Source organism: Danio rerio, chromosome 23 (assembly GCF_052040795.2).
Source record: "Danio rerio strain M-AB ecotype USA chromosome 23, GRCz13ab, whole genome shotgun sequence".
NCBI lineage: Eukaryota > Metazoa > Chordata > Actinopteri > Cypriniformes > Danionidae > Danio > Danio rerio.
The window spans coordinates 28,175,745-28,193,238 of record NC_141043.1 but is presented as its reverse complement, the minus strand read 5'-3'; the positions used below and the strand labels follow the sequence as shown (position 1 = coordinate 28,193,238).

General features: G+C 36.0%; 1 protein-coding gene and 1 long non-coding RNA gene across 6 annotated transcripts in view; one reads left to right on the top strand and one right to left on the bottom strand.

The window, feature by feature from the left end:
• The window catches only part of wnk3 (WNK lysine deficient protein kinase 3), a 77,153-nt gene that overhangs the window by 43,273 nt on the left and 16,386 nt on the right, over positions 1-17,494 (bottom strand). For all 5 annotated transcript variants that reach the window (XR_015523599.1, XM_087307143.1, XM_087307144.1 and 2 more), the window contains exon 2: positions 8,359-9,444. Coding sequence is in view for 4 of the 5 variants with exons in the window: in XM_087307143.1 (XP_087163269.1) it covers positions 8,359-9,057 (699 nt within the window). In the remaining variant the exon portion in view is untranslated. The remainder of the gene's footprint in view (positions 1-8,358; positions 9,445-17,494) is intronic.
• On the top strand, positions 47-12,158 carry LOC147838217 (uncharacterized). The gene is made up of 3 exons (XR_015523624.1): positions 47-2,353; positions 11,035-11,122; positions 11,433-12,158. It is a non-coding gene; the product is annotated as an uncharacterized LOC147838217 (long non-coding RNA).

Genomic DNA, 17,494 nt, shown 5'->3' with positions numbered 1-17,494 from the left:
TCTATTAAATCTAGCTAATTCAGCAGGTTGGCGCCTACAGAACTGCAGAAATGATGGTGTTGCCTTGATTACTGGAGTAAACAAAGCAGCATGTCAAACCTAGTAGGATTTCATTGATTTTACAAACTACACAACTTCCTCATATCCACAGATTTAATTCAGGCAAACTTGCATAATCAAAAATTATGTAAAAATTGAATACCTTAAAAACAGCATATAAGTCTTTAATACTTTTTAAGGGCCTTCAATTTCTGTACATTGATTAACAACTTTTTTGACCCCGCGGACATACTGACACCATCTATTTTCTAGATGCATGTTTTTGATCTTACTGTAAGAGTGATGTTTCCAATTTTTTTTTTTTTTTGCATTTATAATTTAACCAAAATACGATAACTTGATTTAAGAAAACCTTTAAGAAAACTCTGTCTATCTTTGCTGACATTATGTCAGTTTCATTCTTATATTATTTACTCAAACACAGCAACTTCAGATCTGACTAACCAATCATTTGAGTCAACCCAGCCTTATATTTACAAATGCAATAATCAGTTTATTTTTATTCACTTGTTTATTTAAATGTATGTCACAACACAAAAGAAATTGGTTTTAACCCGTTTTAGAAATCGGTTTCAAGTAGGGCTGAACAATATACCTTTCAGCATCGATATTGCAATGTGCGAATCTGCATTAGTCATATCGCAGGAACTCAAGAGATTTAGTTTATAGGTTAATTATAAAAAAATCACGTTAATTTAAATCATTCAGACATAAGACATTATCAAGTCTTCTATTTTAACCATTAGATTTGATTGGGTTTATACATTTATACCATAAAGACACTGTTGTTTTACATTTGTTTATTGAATTTCTATACCTCAATACCGTTAGACTAAACCAGTGTTTATTTTATCTTTGTTTTATTGTTTTCAATCTTTGCTTTAAAATATATTATTTTTTATCACATATTTTTGTATTGTTCTGAATATTTTGCACAGATGCACTGCCCAACAAAGTCATCAAAATCAATGAAAAATTGTGATTTTCTTTTCAAATAGTCATCTTGTGTAATTATATTCAGATTGCAATATATATCGTAGAAAAACTAAATATAATAAATTAATATCATGTAGCCCTAGTTTTAAAGATACTTCACTAGTGTCTTGAATCAGAATACTGACTGAAGGTAAAATATTTAAATGTATGGCGTGCTATTAGTTACCCAGATGCGCCTGTTATCAGTTTTTATGGGATATCATCAGGGCATAACAAACCACCAATGTTGACCAATCAGAAACAAGTATTCCAAAGAGCTGTGTAATAACAACTGATAATGATCAAATGCGGTACCAATATAAAACACAAGCCCATATTTCCTCTCTCAAACAAATCTACATGCGAGTGTGCAGGATAAAGTTGTGATTTTTTTTTCAATGCAAGATACGAAGCCCTAATGAGTAAAGTTGCATAAATAAGTTATAAGGTCATAAACAACACAAGTCCACATTTGCTGTGATGATATAACACACTTTTAGCTTTTAAAGCTTTTAAAGGTAAGGTGTCATGAAAAGGACATGCTGGCCAGACGGAACAATCTTCAACAAACAACCTGGAGGCTGTGGAAGAATATTTGTCCAGCCAGCTCTGCCAAGCTTATTTAGCTGCAAAAATAGAACAATTCACATCACAGGGTTATGCACTTGTCCACTTTTATGAAGATCTAAAAAATTTACAGGACAAAATCATCACCAAAATGACAGAACAACATGCCTCCTAACCAACACTACTGCTCTACTAGCATGCAGTGCAAATCTGTCTAGACGCAGTAAAGTCATGACCAGTATCACTGCTCTGAAATAACCTGCAATGAGAAGGTGTCCTTATGTGATGCAAGAAAAGAATCTCAAAATCTGAAATGAAAGCAAAAGCTTTCCAGGCCTCACCTTTGTTGACATGATCAGGTTATTCAAAGCAAGTCCAAACCCCAGGCTTAAATTTTATGGCCTAAACAAAGAACTTTCAAGCTAGTTAGTCATTCAAAATTGACTTCGTAACCTTACATTTGCATGAGAAAGTACAACTTACCAGAGGTTAGGGTTACATGATTAAACAAAAAAAGGTCACAATCTAGATTGTGGATAAAGTTGTAAACAACATTCAGTTTGTTGCACAGAATGACCATTTGGGAGCTGGGTGGGAAGCATGATTAGCGATGCAACAATTCTAGATTTTGGTTGTGCGATTATAATCTAAGAAATAATCACGGTTTCATGGTTATCATTATTATTATCCATTCATTATTTAAAATAGAGCTCCTTACATTTCGAAATGTTATTTATTGCTGCTGTGCTGAGTAACCAATTAAAACAGCACAAAATAATAATAAAAAACAAACAACAGACCATTTCTCTTTAGACTTAAAAGTGAAAAAGGTTTTGGTATTTAAACAAGTAATATTTTTACACTGAAAATAAATGACAAAACAAATCAATGAATAAACAAATAAAATAAGAATAAATAAAACAAATCTATTTGTCTAATGTAAATCTAAGCTACATGTTATCCAAGTATTATCCATGTATTTCCTTTGGAAAAAAGAAGAGAATTCAAAGAGAATTCAAAGAGAAGAAAGGTTACTTTTGATCAACTATATAACAAAATTGTTTGGTATTTTTCATTTTGTAATTTATTTCTTCTTAGAGTAGAGATGTGTAGGCTATATTGCATACAAAGTATAAAGCTGACCGGTCCAGCTCTTGTCACGTGACTCGAGGTGGGCTCGCGGCATTCTATTAACTACAGTAGGTGTGTCTGAAAAGCGCGAGTTTGACACTTCATATACAAAAAACGCACAAAAGATGCAATATGTGACCAGCCCTTAGTTAATAGCCTCAGCCATAGTTAATCCAGTGTGCATGGTGGACAAGGTCGAAACTTTAAACTAACGCAGTTGGCATAACTTTGTTAAACAGTTTTGTTTTGCGCAGGAACGCAATGTTGAGAAGCCTGTACAATTAATTAACCGTGACAAATTAAAGTGTGGTTAATAGTGAAATTGGTTAATCGTTGCATCCCCAAGTATGATTTCCATGTTTTTTTTTTTTTTCCTCAAAGTGACAGCAGCCATGACATGAGCTGCACTCGGCGGTGAAAGGGAACACCATTTAATTGATCATATTGCATTTTAGAGTTATGATTACGACAAGCATTTGATGTTTTTTCTTTCATAGCAAACACAGTGTTGTGCATGAAAATAAATGTTTAACACTGTCAGTTTAACTACTTTAGCCTACATATTGTGAAATATAATGCAAGAGTTGAATCTAATAATGACAAATGATTGATTTTACCAGTGAAAAAAAATAGTCTAATAATGTTGTTTGAAGTTGTCTGCTGCCTGTCTTTTGACCATCTGCTTGTTATTTTGACTACGAATCTGGATTTGCCTGCATACATCTGTTTGCCCCCGTGTTGACAGTTGCTTGCCTGACCATTCGGCTAAATAAACCTGCGTTTCGATCCGCACCTCAGTTGTCAGTGTCACTTCACATTACAATTATGCATTAACCAGAAAAAAAATGTAAAGTCTGTTGAAGCCCACCATTCCATGTCTTTGCAAAATTTAGCATTTTAACAAACAGTAGACCTACACATAGGCCTAATATTATGATTGTTGTTGTTTTACCATATGTTTAAGAATAACAATAATAACAGGCTTCTCATATTAACCTTTATTTTACATCTACAGAATTGTGAGAAAATTGGGATTTTGACTTAAGCAAAAAAATATATATATATATTTGTGATTCTCATTTTAGCCAAAACCGCGCAGCTCTAGCAGAAGTGCATTTTAAAAACGAAACATGCAGGTTGTTGTTACTAGATATAAAAGTTCTCCGTGAGAGACACAGTTTACACCCCGCTTGGCTCATGTTCTTAAAATCCATTACGAGCGTTTCATTCTTCACACTTCTTTTATAGTTCTTCATACTCTGTGATTATGAGTAGGAAAGAACAGGATGTTTTGACAGCACTGAAAAAGCTAATAAAAACATCAAAACCAATTTTGACAGTCATTCTGTGTGATTCAATTAGAAGTACTTTAGATCAATACATTCTGATAATTAATCGAGAAGCTATTAAGAATCGTTTCATAAGATTTCATATGTGAATAGATATGAAAAGCCAGGAAGTAATTTTGCCTGTTAAAGAGAAGATAACTGCATATCATCAGTTTCGTGCTTATGTTAACTGTAATTAAAACGGATTGTGTGATTTTGCCTGTGGCGAGGAACTGGTTTTATGAAAGACAGAGAGTGCATGTTTTGCTCAGAGCGGGGTTTCTCTCATCGGGGAGTGAGAAAAGGAAGAACCAGAATGATTACAAAAAGCTTTGAGTGGTGAGAGGAAATCCTGCCAGTCTACCTGTGCCACAGGGTTGCTTATATATCAAACAGCAGTCAGTCACAAATAATATTACTACATTTTTTTGTTGGCATCTTCAGGGTCATTTGTAATTATATTAGAAGATGCTTTGAAAAATGAGGAAAACAAAAACATGAAAGGCCAAAGTTATTGGATAGCCTCATGCTTTTACAAAGTGGATTAGATCAGCATGTTAGTCCCTCTTCTGCATATTTAGTGTAAGGTTGTGTGTGGTTAGAATTAACCACTCAGCTTCTGTCTGGAACTGATGCCATGCTAATCCACTATTTGGCTCATGACACAACCAGTCCTTCTCACCCTCCAATACTTTCAATTGTATTATGCACACAGTATACTTGAATGTTCTTGACCATATACAGCTGTCAATTTTATGCAGTTTCAACTTATGATTAACTGTCAATCAAACAATTATTGAGTTAAAAGGCTCATGCCATTTAAGAGTATGATAATTCAATAATCAATGTGAGAACACGCAGTATGTCAATTTAACTATAAAATCAATTTATCGCTCAGTTCTAATATATATATATTTTTTAGATGTTTTACAATGATTATAGCTATGAATTAATAATAAGACTTCTGCTCATCTCTCTCTGACAAGTTTAAAAAGCAACAAACCCATATGGGAGACTACATTTCTTTCTGTAACCAAGAAAAATGTTCAGAATTATGTTTATGAGAAAACAAACCAAACTCAAAGTACTACAGAGCAGTCAACAACCTTCCATCTATGTGTGAATTTACCACATCCTGTAGAGGTTTTCTTTTAGCATCCATGTGACCAAATAGAACATGGTTGAGGAGTGTTGACTATAGTCATATTGGCAGTTGATTATATAGGGGAGCATCACACTATTATACTGAGAAACCCCTTGCCATTACATTTTATATTCATCTTAGGGCTACATGATACTGAAAAAATTGTACATTGCGATCATTTTTTTATATGCAATATATATTGTGATATGAGTACGATTTCACCTAATGAGTTGAAAAACTGGAAATAATTTATAAGTGTAGATTGATAATTCAGTGCATAAAATATAACAAACAATCTACAGCATAGATAAATTCAATAAAGAAAAATATGCAAACTAACTAAAAAGCCTTTTATTGTTTTCTGAAGAGTTCCAAATGTATTCATGTATACAGTGATTGAATAATCAAATGTAACATAACCCTGCGTAGTCTTTGTTTTATAAACAATTCAATAAAATGTATTTTTATTTATTTATTTATCAAAAGTTACAACTGGTACATTGTCATATGTCTGAATGCTTTTAAAACCCCTCACACAGTCACAGGCCTCAAAAAACACTTGCAAAATGGTCAACTATAATTCAGACTTAACATTGCGTATACTCACGATGTGACTATTGCGAATGATCACATTGCCATATCGATGCTGAAACGATATATTGTGCAGCCTTAATTCTTATACTTAAATGGACAGGGGAAAAAAAATGCACACGACTCAGTATGCATTACAACAGAGAACATACAGCATCATGAGTTTATTAAAAGATTGCGCTGTCTCACTGTAGGTTCTGTATTGCTCCTTGTCCAAAATAGATAGGAAAGGCAATAACCACATTGTGTGAAACAGTTCACATCAGGAATCTGCCTTAGGAAATGGAGAGTGTAGTTCTATATCACATTACTCTCTAAGCAACAGTGTGTCGGACTGCTGGGGTCACAGAGGCTTGAGAGAAGGCCTCATGAACCTTGAATTCATCAGCTTAATATCTGCCAGCATAACCCTAACCTTAAACCTAAACCAAAATACATCATAGCTCATGAATTATAATGGGAAGTAATTTGATAACCGTGTCGATGCATGTTTATATGTACTTCAAGTCAAGCAGAGTTAAAATAAGCATAAAAGAGAAGGTGGAGAATGTTGGCTCTTCACAAATAATAATCTGTGTTTATTTACACATGCTGCCTGCATTGTTTTACCGCTACTGTATATATCAGATAAGCAAGCACATGCTGATATACTGCAAACTAAAGTGGAGCAAGTGTTTAGCATTGGCCTCTGAGTGTGTGTGTGTGTGTGTGTGGTGGGGGGGATTAGCTCCAAGCCAAACACATGACTCCCAACCTTTCAACACAAAGCCACCAATCAAAATGCACATGACAGAGAACTGAGAACAAATATCTGAGAATGAGAATGCTCATTCAGTCATGCTTTGCCATTTCTCATAGTTCCTCTTTTACTGTAAATCTGTATTCCAAAATGTTATCCTTTGCTAGCATTATATTGTTTGTTTAGAACTGAGTGCTAATAAAATCCTGTAAAACTAACAGCTCACAGCAAACAATTTGACAAAATCTGCAGCTAAATTAAACCTAAACCATCCCCATTACTTCACTGCGTGTTCATATATTAGTAGAACCACCATAAAAGCACATCAGAGTGTTTCTATTCTGCCATCAGGCTGCTACTGGCAACAAACTGCTATTATGAAGAAGGAACATAGTCTGTCCATGTGGACCAATAAAATCCCTGGTCTGGGAAAAATAAAAACATGTGTCGCTGAATCACCAGAATTAATCATATTTTGGGATAATACAATTCCATCATTGATCTGACCTATAGGACAAAATAAGCCACATACAATTATTCACAGCTGTCCAGTGACTAATGACCAAAGAGTTAAACATTTCAGGATGACGAGAAAACAAACAAACAACAGAAGTTACTGAATGTACTAATATTTGTGAAATTTCATAGTGATTTTTACATACATGTTTAAACAAATACATATTACCAATTTTTATTTAATTTTATATATATTATAATATAAATATTATATATACTATAATATATGCATATAATTTGAGTGAATAATGATAAAATCAAGTCTTTCATATTTCTTTTGTCATGAAGTTTGAGGAAAAGAGCTTTATCTGGCATAATGAGAGGTTTGAGAATGAATTTTAATCATAGCTTTCATCCACTGAGGAATTTGAATAAGGTGGGACCATTTAATGGTTACTCTCTGAATAATCTCCCTTGCTCAGACCCCTACTTTACATGCCACTTCAACCTTTTAATCAATAATCTGATTCCCTAAGCCTCTTACATAGCTGACATTCACCTCCTCAAATGGACCTTATTGGCTAATTATTGTACCTAGGGCCATTTTAGTGCTAAATTGCAACCGGCTTTCCTCTCAGCTGGCTGTTTTGCATGAGCTGAAAGAGCTCACTTCATGAGAGGATTAAAATGGACACGTGGCACTAAAATATTTCTGTTGGCATGCTGGCTAAGCTATTGTATGTTATACAGTCTGTTGTGAGATGTGGTCAATGCGGCCCTGCAGCCGGCATCTACTTATGTGTGCCCCTCTGTTGACAACTGCATCACAAAACAGTCGTGAAACCAATTATTCAATGACGGCTTTTCCTGGAAAATCTGCAGTAGGCGACAATGGCTTTAGCATAGTGGCAAACGCAAAAAGATTCCACTTCACAACAAGAGAGCCTCTTTGAGCCTTGTTGTTTGTCCAGTTCATTGCACCATGAGTAGGCTTGACCCTCCTCTCCCACGGATAGTCTCTGTGTAATCTATAAAGCTATTGAGCTCTGACTTTGAAACTCTTTTTTTCCTACTGTTCTCACTGCACTCAACTGTAACAGCCTCGAGAGAAACACAAGAGGCTAAGATTTCACCAACAAGCTCAGGAAACTCCTGAGTAACAGCATCCTAATTCAAACCAGCAGGGCTAAAGCACTTAGACAGAAAAACATGATACAACTTAAATTCTGGTCCAAGAAAGGCAAGCAATACTAATCGTTGTTATCTGTCCACCTTGTAGAAATGAAATGTCAAAACCTTTGCCACTCATGTACATTTGTTGTTTTAAGAGCGTAACTGTAACTTATTTGTGGGTAAACAAGACTCACCTGCAGCTCACACCAGGCAACTTCCACCCAGGTTTCCGTGTCCAGGCCTTTGTAAACAGTTTTAAATGCTCCTCTGCCAAGCTCGATGTCAAATTTTAGAAAGCGTCCACCAGGCGAAGTGGCAACGGCCTTCATCTCAGCCTCTTCTTCCTGTTCTCTATCTCTCTCCTTCCCTTTCAGGGTGGGCACAGAAATGCCAGCCTTATCAGGATCCTGTGTGCCCTGAGTGCCATCTTCACCCAAGGCAGCCGAGGCACTGGTGGGTAACTGCTGGGCTCCGCTGGTGAACACGGAGTCGGAGGCACAAAACTCGAGGTGAGGGGCGCTATGCGGGGCGTCTGGGATATCATCCACCTCATCATCTTCTTCGCAGATCTCTACACTCTTCCGAAAAAAGCGTTTGTTCTCCCGTTTCCGGCAAGGTTCGTGGGTCGCTGGGGAGGAGGGCATGACGAAGGTCAGAGGTCTGACCGTTGCCTCCGTTTCTTTACAGTCCTCCACTCCGCCTCCTCCTCCTCCTGCTCCCCATGCTCTTCTTTCCTGGCTCTGGGAGGAGGGTAAGTCAGATGGAGTGCTGTGCACCCTCTCTCTCTCACGGGCGGCCCTGTTCCCCTGGTCACTCTCCTCCTCCCTCTCTCCATCAGGTTTCTCTCCAGAGGACTCCTCCGTGGCAGTGGGCTCTCCTGGGTCTGTCGCCATGGCGATTGACCTTTCCCACTCCTCGTCCTCCTCCGCCGCCGCCCCCTCCTGCACTCTGGCTCTCTGTCTGTCCCCGTCTCTCTCTCTCAGTGATCACCCTCTCACCCTCTTATGAAGTTCCTCAGGCGTTCTTCCAGTGTTGCCAGCTGTCAGCGACAGGAATCACTCGCTCTTTTCTGTGGCACTTATACTCCACGAGCCCTTGAGTTCACAGGAGTATCAGAGAATGTGTGTATTGTTAAGAGTATCCGTGTAGGTCACTTCAGCTTTTGCTGTGTACTTTTCTTATCTCCATTTCCTACCAACAGTTTCTTGTGGCTAGCTCAGCGGTGACTGATTCACAGGTTAATGACCTTTGGTGAGTGAGGGGAGATTTTCAGGTGTATCCTATAGAAGAAAAACACAGGGGAGCATTATTGAGGTTCATTCTAGCCATCTTGATTTCACAATCACACTCAAAAAAATCAACTAGGCATGTATTGGATTCACAAAATAAAAATTTGTCAGATTGAAAAGAACAAATCAAGTTTACGTATGTTAAATGATTAATTCATGCTATTTGAAACTGAATCAAGAAATAATCAAATGAATTTGATCAGAACATGTTGATTCAATGAGACTGAGACGCTTCAAATCGACAACTCTCACTCTGGAGAGTCACTTCGCGCATATTAGTAGGTGGCGGTAGTGCGTTTGGATGTCACCATACGAAAACAACAAGAAGAAGTATCACCGCGTGTTTTCGGCACAGTTTGGGAATTGGTTTTCCCAAGAGCTTGAATGTTATGCATGTTATGTTGTTGGCTATATGTTTCCTATACATTTTATACTTTTACATTTTGAATAGGAGTACCAAAGTGAAGAAAGCTGTTTAAACTCAATTGGTAAAAAAAAATGATGTTAACGTCCTACAGGTATTGCTTGGGGATCAGTTTTCTTAAGAGTCAAGGTTATTTTGTTGGCTAAATGTTTCTTATACATTTTATATTACATATTACAATTTTGGATATTATATAACATTTTGTATCAGAATATTAAAGAAGAAATTTGCTTAAATGTGATTGGTGCCTGCTAAAGGCTATAAAAAATAAAAAAAAAATATATATATATATATATATATATATATATATATATAAATAACATGTAATAAGTAAAAAAAAATCTATAGTAACAAATCGATTTACTGTAGGTATGTCTAATTCTGGCTAAAATGAGAATCCCGATTTTTGTTGCTTAAATTAAAATTATGATTTTCTCATGATTCTGTAGATGTAATAAAAATGTTAATATAAGAAAGCTCTTATTATTGTTATTTCTCAAAAATGGTAAAAACAAACAATGATAATATTAGCTCTATGTGTAGGTCTACTGTTGGTTAAAATGCTAAATTTTGTATAGAGTTGGAATGGTGGACTTGAACAGACTTTAAAATGTCTTGGTCGTTAATGCCAATAAATGTGATTACATCAGAACACAACTATTCATAATTCTGGAGTTGAATTATTATGTTTGAGACATATGCTTGTCATTTGCCATTGACAACACTATTAGACTATTTTTCCACTGCTAAAATGAGACCGTTGTCATTATCAGATTCAACTTTTGTATTATATTCAACATCATATAGGCTACAGTAATTATATAGACCCAGTTAACATTTATTTTTATGCACAACACTTTGTGTTCGCTATGAAAAAAAAAAACAGATCAAAAGCTTGTTGTAATCATAACTCTAAAAAGCGATATGATCATTTCAATGATGTGTGTGGTTTTGGTTTCACTTTTACTGCCGAGGGCGCTCGTATCATGGCTGCCGTCACTAAAAAAAAAACATACATGCACAGGGCTCGAAATTAACCTCTCTGCTTGGTAGCACCGGTTCTCCTAACTTTAAAAATGTAGGCGCATCAGCCAAAATTTAGTCGCACCAATTTTAAGCACCGTTTTATACAAACATATTTATTGCATTTGAAATAGGGTTGTAACGGTATGAATTTTTTACGGTATGATAATCGTCTAAAACAATACCACGGTTTGACGGTTTCGCGGTATACGGTATTAAATAGTAATTCTCATAGCAAAGACCCTGAAAAGAATAAGAACACGTTTTCTGACTGAACAAAGGTTTTATTTCAACAAACTTTTGAAAGAACCATTTTAATAGAACTACAGAAGTCTTTTATAAAAATAAACTGAAAAATCTCCCATTTTAATAAATTAAATTAGAAGGAATAAACAAGCAAGGTCTTTTAAGATTAGACAAAAATAAACTTAAACTGTCCTTCCTTATTAGCACGATAAATGGGAGACCAAATGTGCAATACCAAGTTTATGGCTGTAAACATGTATTTAAAGCGTTGTTTTTTTCAGTCTAGGTTGTGATGAAGAAATGTAAGCATGTTGAGATTTTCAGGACTTAATCTTGACCGCTGAGGTGAGAGAATGTGTCCACTTGTACAATGAACAAATAAAAAAATAATAAATAATGTGTCATAGTCCAAATAAACATGGTGCAAATCCTCAGTAAAAAAATAGATATAAATATTTACTATACTATAAATAGTTACATAACGAAACTAGATTCAATATGGAACATCCTTAGGTTTTATGTGCCAGCATGGATATGGTTGTCTGTGGATATGGTATGCAATGCAGACAAACAGCTGCACCTTCATTTGTGTCTTTTGAAAACAGCAAGAGCAGCAGTTCGTCTTTGCTGTGTCACTGTTTTGTCATGTTTCTGTGCTGCTGTGCATGCAAAAATACTTAGTATGAGAATTATTTCATGCAAAAATTTTTTTTATTTTGCGTTTTATTTAGCCGCGCAGAAATGTATGCCTATCTCTCATTCCGTGTTGTTCAAAAAGCTCAGTGTTGGTCCACAAACAAAAGTGAAACCTATGCTTATTGGTTGTGATATAGCGAGTTTGAACCAATCTGGGCATGGAGGAGGGACAATGCATCAATGTATCATGTCTGGTTTGTCCGGAGACACAGTGACGAGCGTTTCTTTGTCAAATCAGCGTTGTCAAATTTTGATGACGTAACCGCACTGATTCCGGAGCCTCTGAAAGTCCGCGTTGTTATGTGATACAGCACTGGAAAGCTGAGATTCTCTTCTTTATGCCAATCTTTGAATTGTATGAATAGGATCAGCGGATCAAAAGTTATTAAACATTTAAGAGCAATACTTATTTTTAGCCGCGGGCGGCTGTCTCGGTCTTTAAGGGTTAAAACCGTTGATATGCAATTGTTCATGGTATGATAATCGTGCACGTTCAAATCGTGGTAAACCGTCATACCGGTATATTGTTACAACCCTAATTTGAAATCAACCGTAATCAAACTAACAAGCAAAAAAATATATATGCAAGTGAGGAAAATATGTCTCAACAAAATCCTGTTTTCACAAGAAAATAGATTTTTATAACATAACTCAGAGACTAAACAATACACGAAGCGCTTACTGGCCCTGCACGCACTGCTTGACATGAATGAGTCTGTTAACGGTTTAACTGTGGTGTTGTCACGGGTGCTGTCTGATATTGCACTGATGCTTTTGACATATACTGAACCTTATAATATGCATACGTCATGTTAATAGCAATACCGGTCTTTTTATGAGTAACAATGTTAGTTTACTCAGTGCAAACCCGTCTGCGATGGTGTACGTGGTGTTAAATTTGACAAAGCTGCCACTTGCATAGTGGACAGCATCTGGCGATTAAATGAAGGATTAAACTGAACCTTTCATGCTAGATGTCTTAAACAGTTACCTGAAAATTCCATCCCACAGACTTTTTGTAGCGGACTGGATTAACATTCAGCACATGGTCAGTAGTAAGATGTGTCATCATTTGTAACTTCAGATGACATGGTTTCTGTCTGTGTTATCTTCATTCTCATCTTCAGCGCTTTACATTTTCACGGTAGTAGCTCTCCCTGTCATTTCAAGCCAGAAGGCGCTGACTGAGTGATTGACAGCTGATATTCAGTGCTAGAGCAGTTGTGGGCCAATAAGAAGAGCGCGAAGGCGGGGCAAGCATTACGGACTTGGCTTTGTTAACTGCAGCAAGTTGACATGACAACTGTTTTAAACCATTCCTGAGCGCAGCGTTTCGCGTTTCAAGTGCAGACAAAGAGCTTAGAGATGCATTCTACGTGAATGTCTCCCGAATCCGCATATGTGGTGAACATTTTGCATTAAAAACTGGTCGCACACATGCTCCCAAATATATTTTGAGGTCGCGTAGATAAAATTTTGGGCGCAAATGGTCCTGATGCATATCATACTTCCCACGTGGCTCCCAAACGATCGTTCTGTGCAACAAACTGAACGTTTTTTTACAACTTTATTACCGATTATTCCAGCCTATGCAGATTGTGTTCACTAAAGTAGACATCATTCGCGCACATGTGTCCTCTCAGTAGTAAACAGTGCGTCAGCTTATGTGCGATTTGGCGGCCACAAATACATCATTACATTAAGACAAAAATACCTTACAAATACAATTGCAAATACAGTATGTGACACTTAACACCATTTGGAGGTGTTCATGTTGCTGAGCAACGTATAAAAAACAATGTGAAGACTTGTGCCACTGCCTTTATGCTTCTGCCAAACTTGAAATAGAATTGGCTAAATCATAGAGATGCTGGATTAAGATCGTGTGGGAGGTTGAATCGAGATCACAATCTTATTCCGTTTAATCTTGCAGCCCTAATTTACTTTCACTTTTGATCTACTCATAAATTCCTTGCAGAATGAATACATTAACTACTGCATTAAGATGACTTTTGATTATAACACCTTTGGAAAAACATAATCTGTTCCTGTTCATAAACTGTCATCAAAAACTCTTTAAATGTACATATTGTCAATGGCACTTAAAACAACTTGTGTGAACGCAAAAATCCATTAAAGTGATTAGTAGACCATCTATATTCTAAACAAGAGCCCTCAAACACAGAGGGAAGTAAATGACTAATCCAGTAATTAATTAAGCATTGCAGAAGCATGACGGGTACCTGGTGCATAACAAATCGAAAAGTGCCATTAAATATTAGCCATTAAAAATCTAAAGGAACTCAGCGGATTGTGATTGATTAATAATGAATGATGGCATAAAGGCCCTTTAGGGTTAAATTATTTAGAGGCACAGCAGATACAGACTGAGTGACCATCAAAGATCATCGCTAAGGGACCACGTGCAGTAAAAACAGATTATTAATTGTAGCCAACAGTATAGCCCCTGATGGGGAGCATTACTGTGTCTCATGTGTACACTGAGTGGATTTGCATTGTTCCTTTAGTAGTGTTCTCAGTGTATTCAGATACCGCAACACCTGACACGGCTTCTCACAAAATTCAATGGTTCTTTTGACCCATAAAACCTTCTTTTGCCTACAATCACAATCTCAATCTCCCTCTTTTTCTCTCTGATGACATCATTATCTTCAGCACTTCTCTTGTCATGCCCATCTGTCTTCTGGCAGGATGCATTCATCAGGCCAGTTTTCTACAAACAGGACGCTATTAATAACGACTTATTCAGAGGTGGAAAAAGTCGCTGCTTTCTCTCAGAAAACAGTGTGAGAAAACCAATGTTAACCTTTTTATCAGTTAAAGTATTTAATTCTAAATCTAAACAAGTTTATGCATTTGAAACTTTCTGATAAACCACTAAACTTCATGTGATTCATATTTATTTTTTGTACGTTACTAAAGCCATTTTTAATGAAATATAATGTTAAAAATATAGAAGTTATTCTTTTATATACATTTAATAAATAAAAACATACATAGATGTATTGAAAAGTAATAAAATTACAAAAACCCACAACAAAGTAACTCAAACTTTGAGTTACTATCTAAAATTTAAAATTCTTGAAATAAAAGATTTAGGAAACAATCCCGCAGAATCCATCTTTGCACCTAAAAATGCCAAATGCAGTGCTCAGGAATGTTTTATTAGATCACCAGTTGACATGTCAACTTGCTGCAGTAAACAAAGCCTACAATGCTTGCCCTGCCTTTAAGCTCTGATTGGCCCACTACTCTTGAATTGAACGTGAATGAATTAGTCAGCTGTCAATCACTCAGTCAATGCCTTCCTCCAGATGACAGGGAGCTACAGCCGCAAAAATGTGTAAAAGGTCCTGCTAAGAGAGAATGTAACACTGACAGATTTTGTTTTAGAAACCACCTAAAGTTACAAATAATGGCACATCTTATTAGTGATCATGTAGTGAATGTTTATCTGCCATTTATACTTTGCAAAGCATGGAAAAAACTTGCAGTGGGAAAAAGTCAGCTATGAAAATGACTAAAGCCCTTTATTGTATATTCTGAGGAATGGAGTTTTCAAAAACGATATTTGCCACACATTTTAAGCGTGAGAGGTATTGCTATTAGGATGACGTATGCAAATAGTAAGTTATATGTCAATATCATCTGTACAATATCAGACACCACCTGTGAAAACACATCATAATTACTATTGTTAACTAAGTTTATCTCATTCAAGTCCAGCAGAGTGTGTAGGTCGGTGACTAGTGTTGATTTCAAATGCAATAAATCCGATAATATAAACTTTGTAGTTAATGTGGGTGCAACTAAATTTTGTCTGGTGCACCTACATTTTTTAAGTTAGGAGCACCAGTGCTACCAAGCAAAAAGTTTCATTTCGAGCCCTGCTTAATAATTAACCTTTCAGAAGAGTAGAAATCTGACTCAGAAAAATTATATGCAATTTAAATACATCAATTAATATAATAATAAAAATGCTTAAAAGAGAATTATAAAGAATTTTGTGTAAATGACAAAATTCTGTTCAAAAGGACATTTGGCATTTGCACTTCTAGATTTCATCTTGAAATGCAGGTTTAGCTGGTGGCCCTGGTTCTCAGAAAACCACCTGCAGATAAAAGAAAAATGCAAACTGAAAGAATAGATTCCATCCGCCTCTTTCTCTCACACTATTGCAAACACAAAATTTACAAATCGAGTTGCTACAGTATGCTTGGTTACTGAGGTCCAAGTAAGCAAGCTAGTTCACCCTAGACTAGTTGTACTAGTTGACATCAGCCACTCCTCTTAAACGGCTCAATCCCTTCTATCTTAGATAATGACATGGCATGTCAGGAGACAAATGAAATTGGTTTACCTTTTATTTTTTGTCATGTTATAAATAATTTCACAAAAAGAGGGAGTCGCAACAGCTAAGAAATGTATCACAATAAAATATAGCTGAGTGTATATATAAAGACACGAAGCAACAACATCAACAACCCAGGAAGTGCTACTTTAAACACCAGCTTATTTGCCTGTGTCCTCAGGGCAAGGAGTTCCAGTGAAAGCTAAATACCGGACAGAGTGATTACAGAAAGTCACACACATACACCAAGCATATCCCTCACACACTCACTCCCAAACTCAATTATGACAGACAATTACATATTCATTCATTGTATAGAAATCGTATATGAGCAATTCCAGCGTTACGGATGTGACATTTGCAGTAAAAACTCAAAACATATGTTCACATAGATAGTATATTTTAACATTATTTTGAAACATCTGTTTATATTTTCCAGAACAGCTGACCACAGATTTAAGGGATCAGAAAAATAGCAATCTGTAAACATGTTTTGTACTTTAAATAAGGAAAATAAACATGCGTTATGGATGTGACCAAAAAAGTCTGCGAGTTTGCAGTACACAACATACTTTGTAGAAATTCTGTGAATTAAACTGCACAACTCAAAGAAATAATGTTAATTAAAATGAAAAAATATGTCTTTCTATAGAACAAAAATACTTTACTTTTTTTGAAAGTGTTGTTATTGATGTGACACCTCTCCGTTGGATGGATGTGACTGATGTGAAATTGCCACTTGTGTGACTTTGTCAATGTTTTCAAACAATTATATTTGATTTACCAGAGACATTTTTGAGTATTTCTAAAGTGCTGTAAAGTAACCTAGAAATGGTTTCAATATTTTGGTGAAAACCATTTTTTTTTCATGACCAGGTTGACATTTGCATGGAATTGCTCATGTATAATTTTGAAAGACAAATATGTTGTTAGCTCTGAAGTTGTTCATTGACAGTACTGTGTATGACTTTGTTGAACCCATTTGATGGTTTCAGGTTATTTTTTCCTCCTCCTCATTTAAGTCGTACAAAGTCTTGTCTTTGTATACCATTTTCAAATAGTACATTGCTTTACCAAAAGGGTTGCAAAAATGAGATCTATTTGGTTTGGATCTTGTGCTTTTTTAAAGCCATAAGAATAAAATATGTGGTAAAACTCTTCTGAAAGCTGCATGGCTGAAAAAGAGGGCACTTCTATTATTTCTTCTATTATTATTGTCTGTAGTGTCACTCGATCAATCAGAAAATTCAGTAGTATGTGTATTTGCTGCTCAATAAACA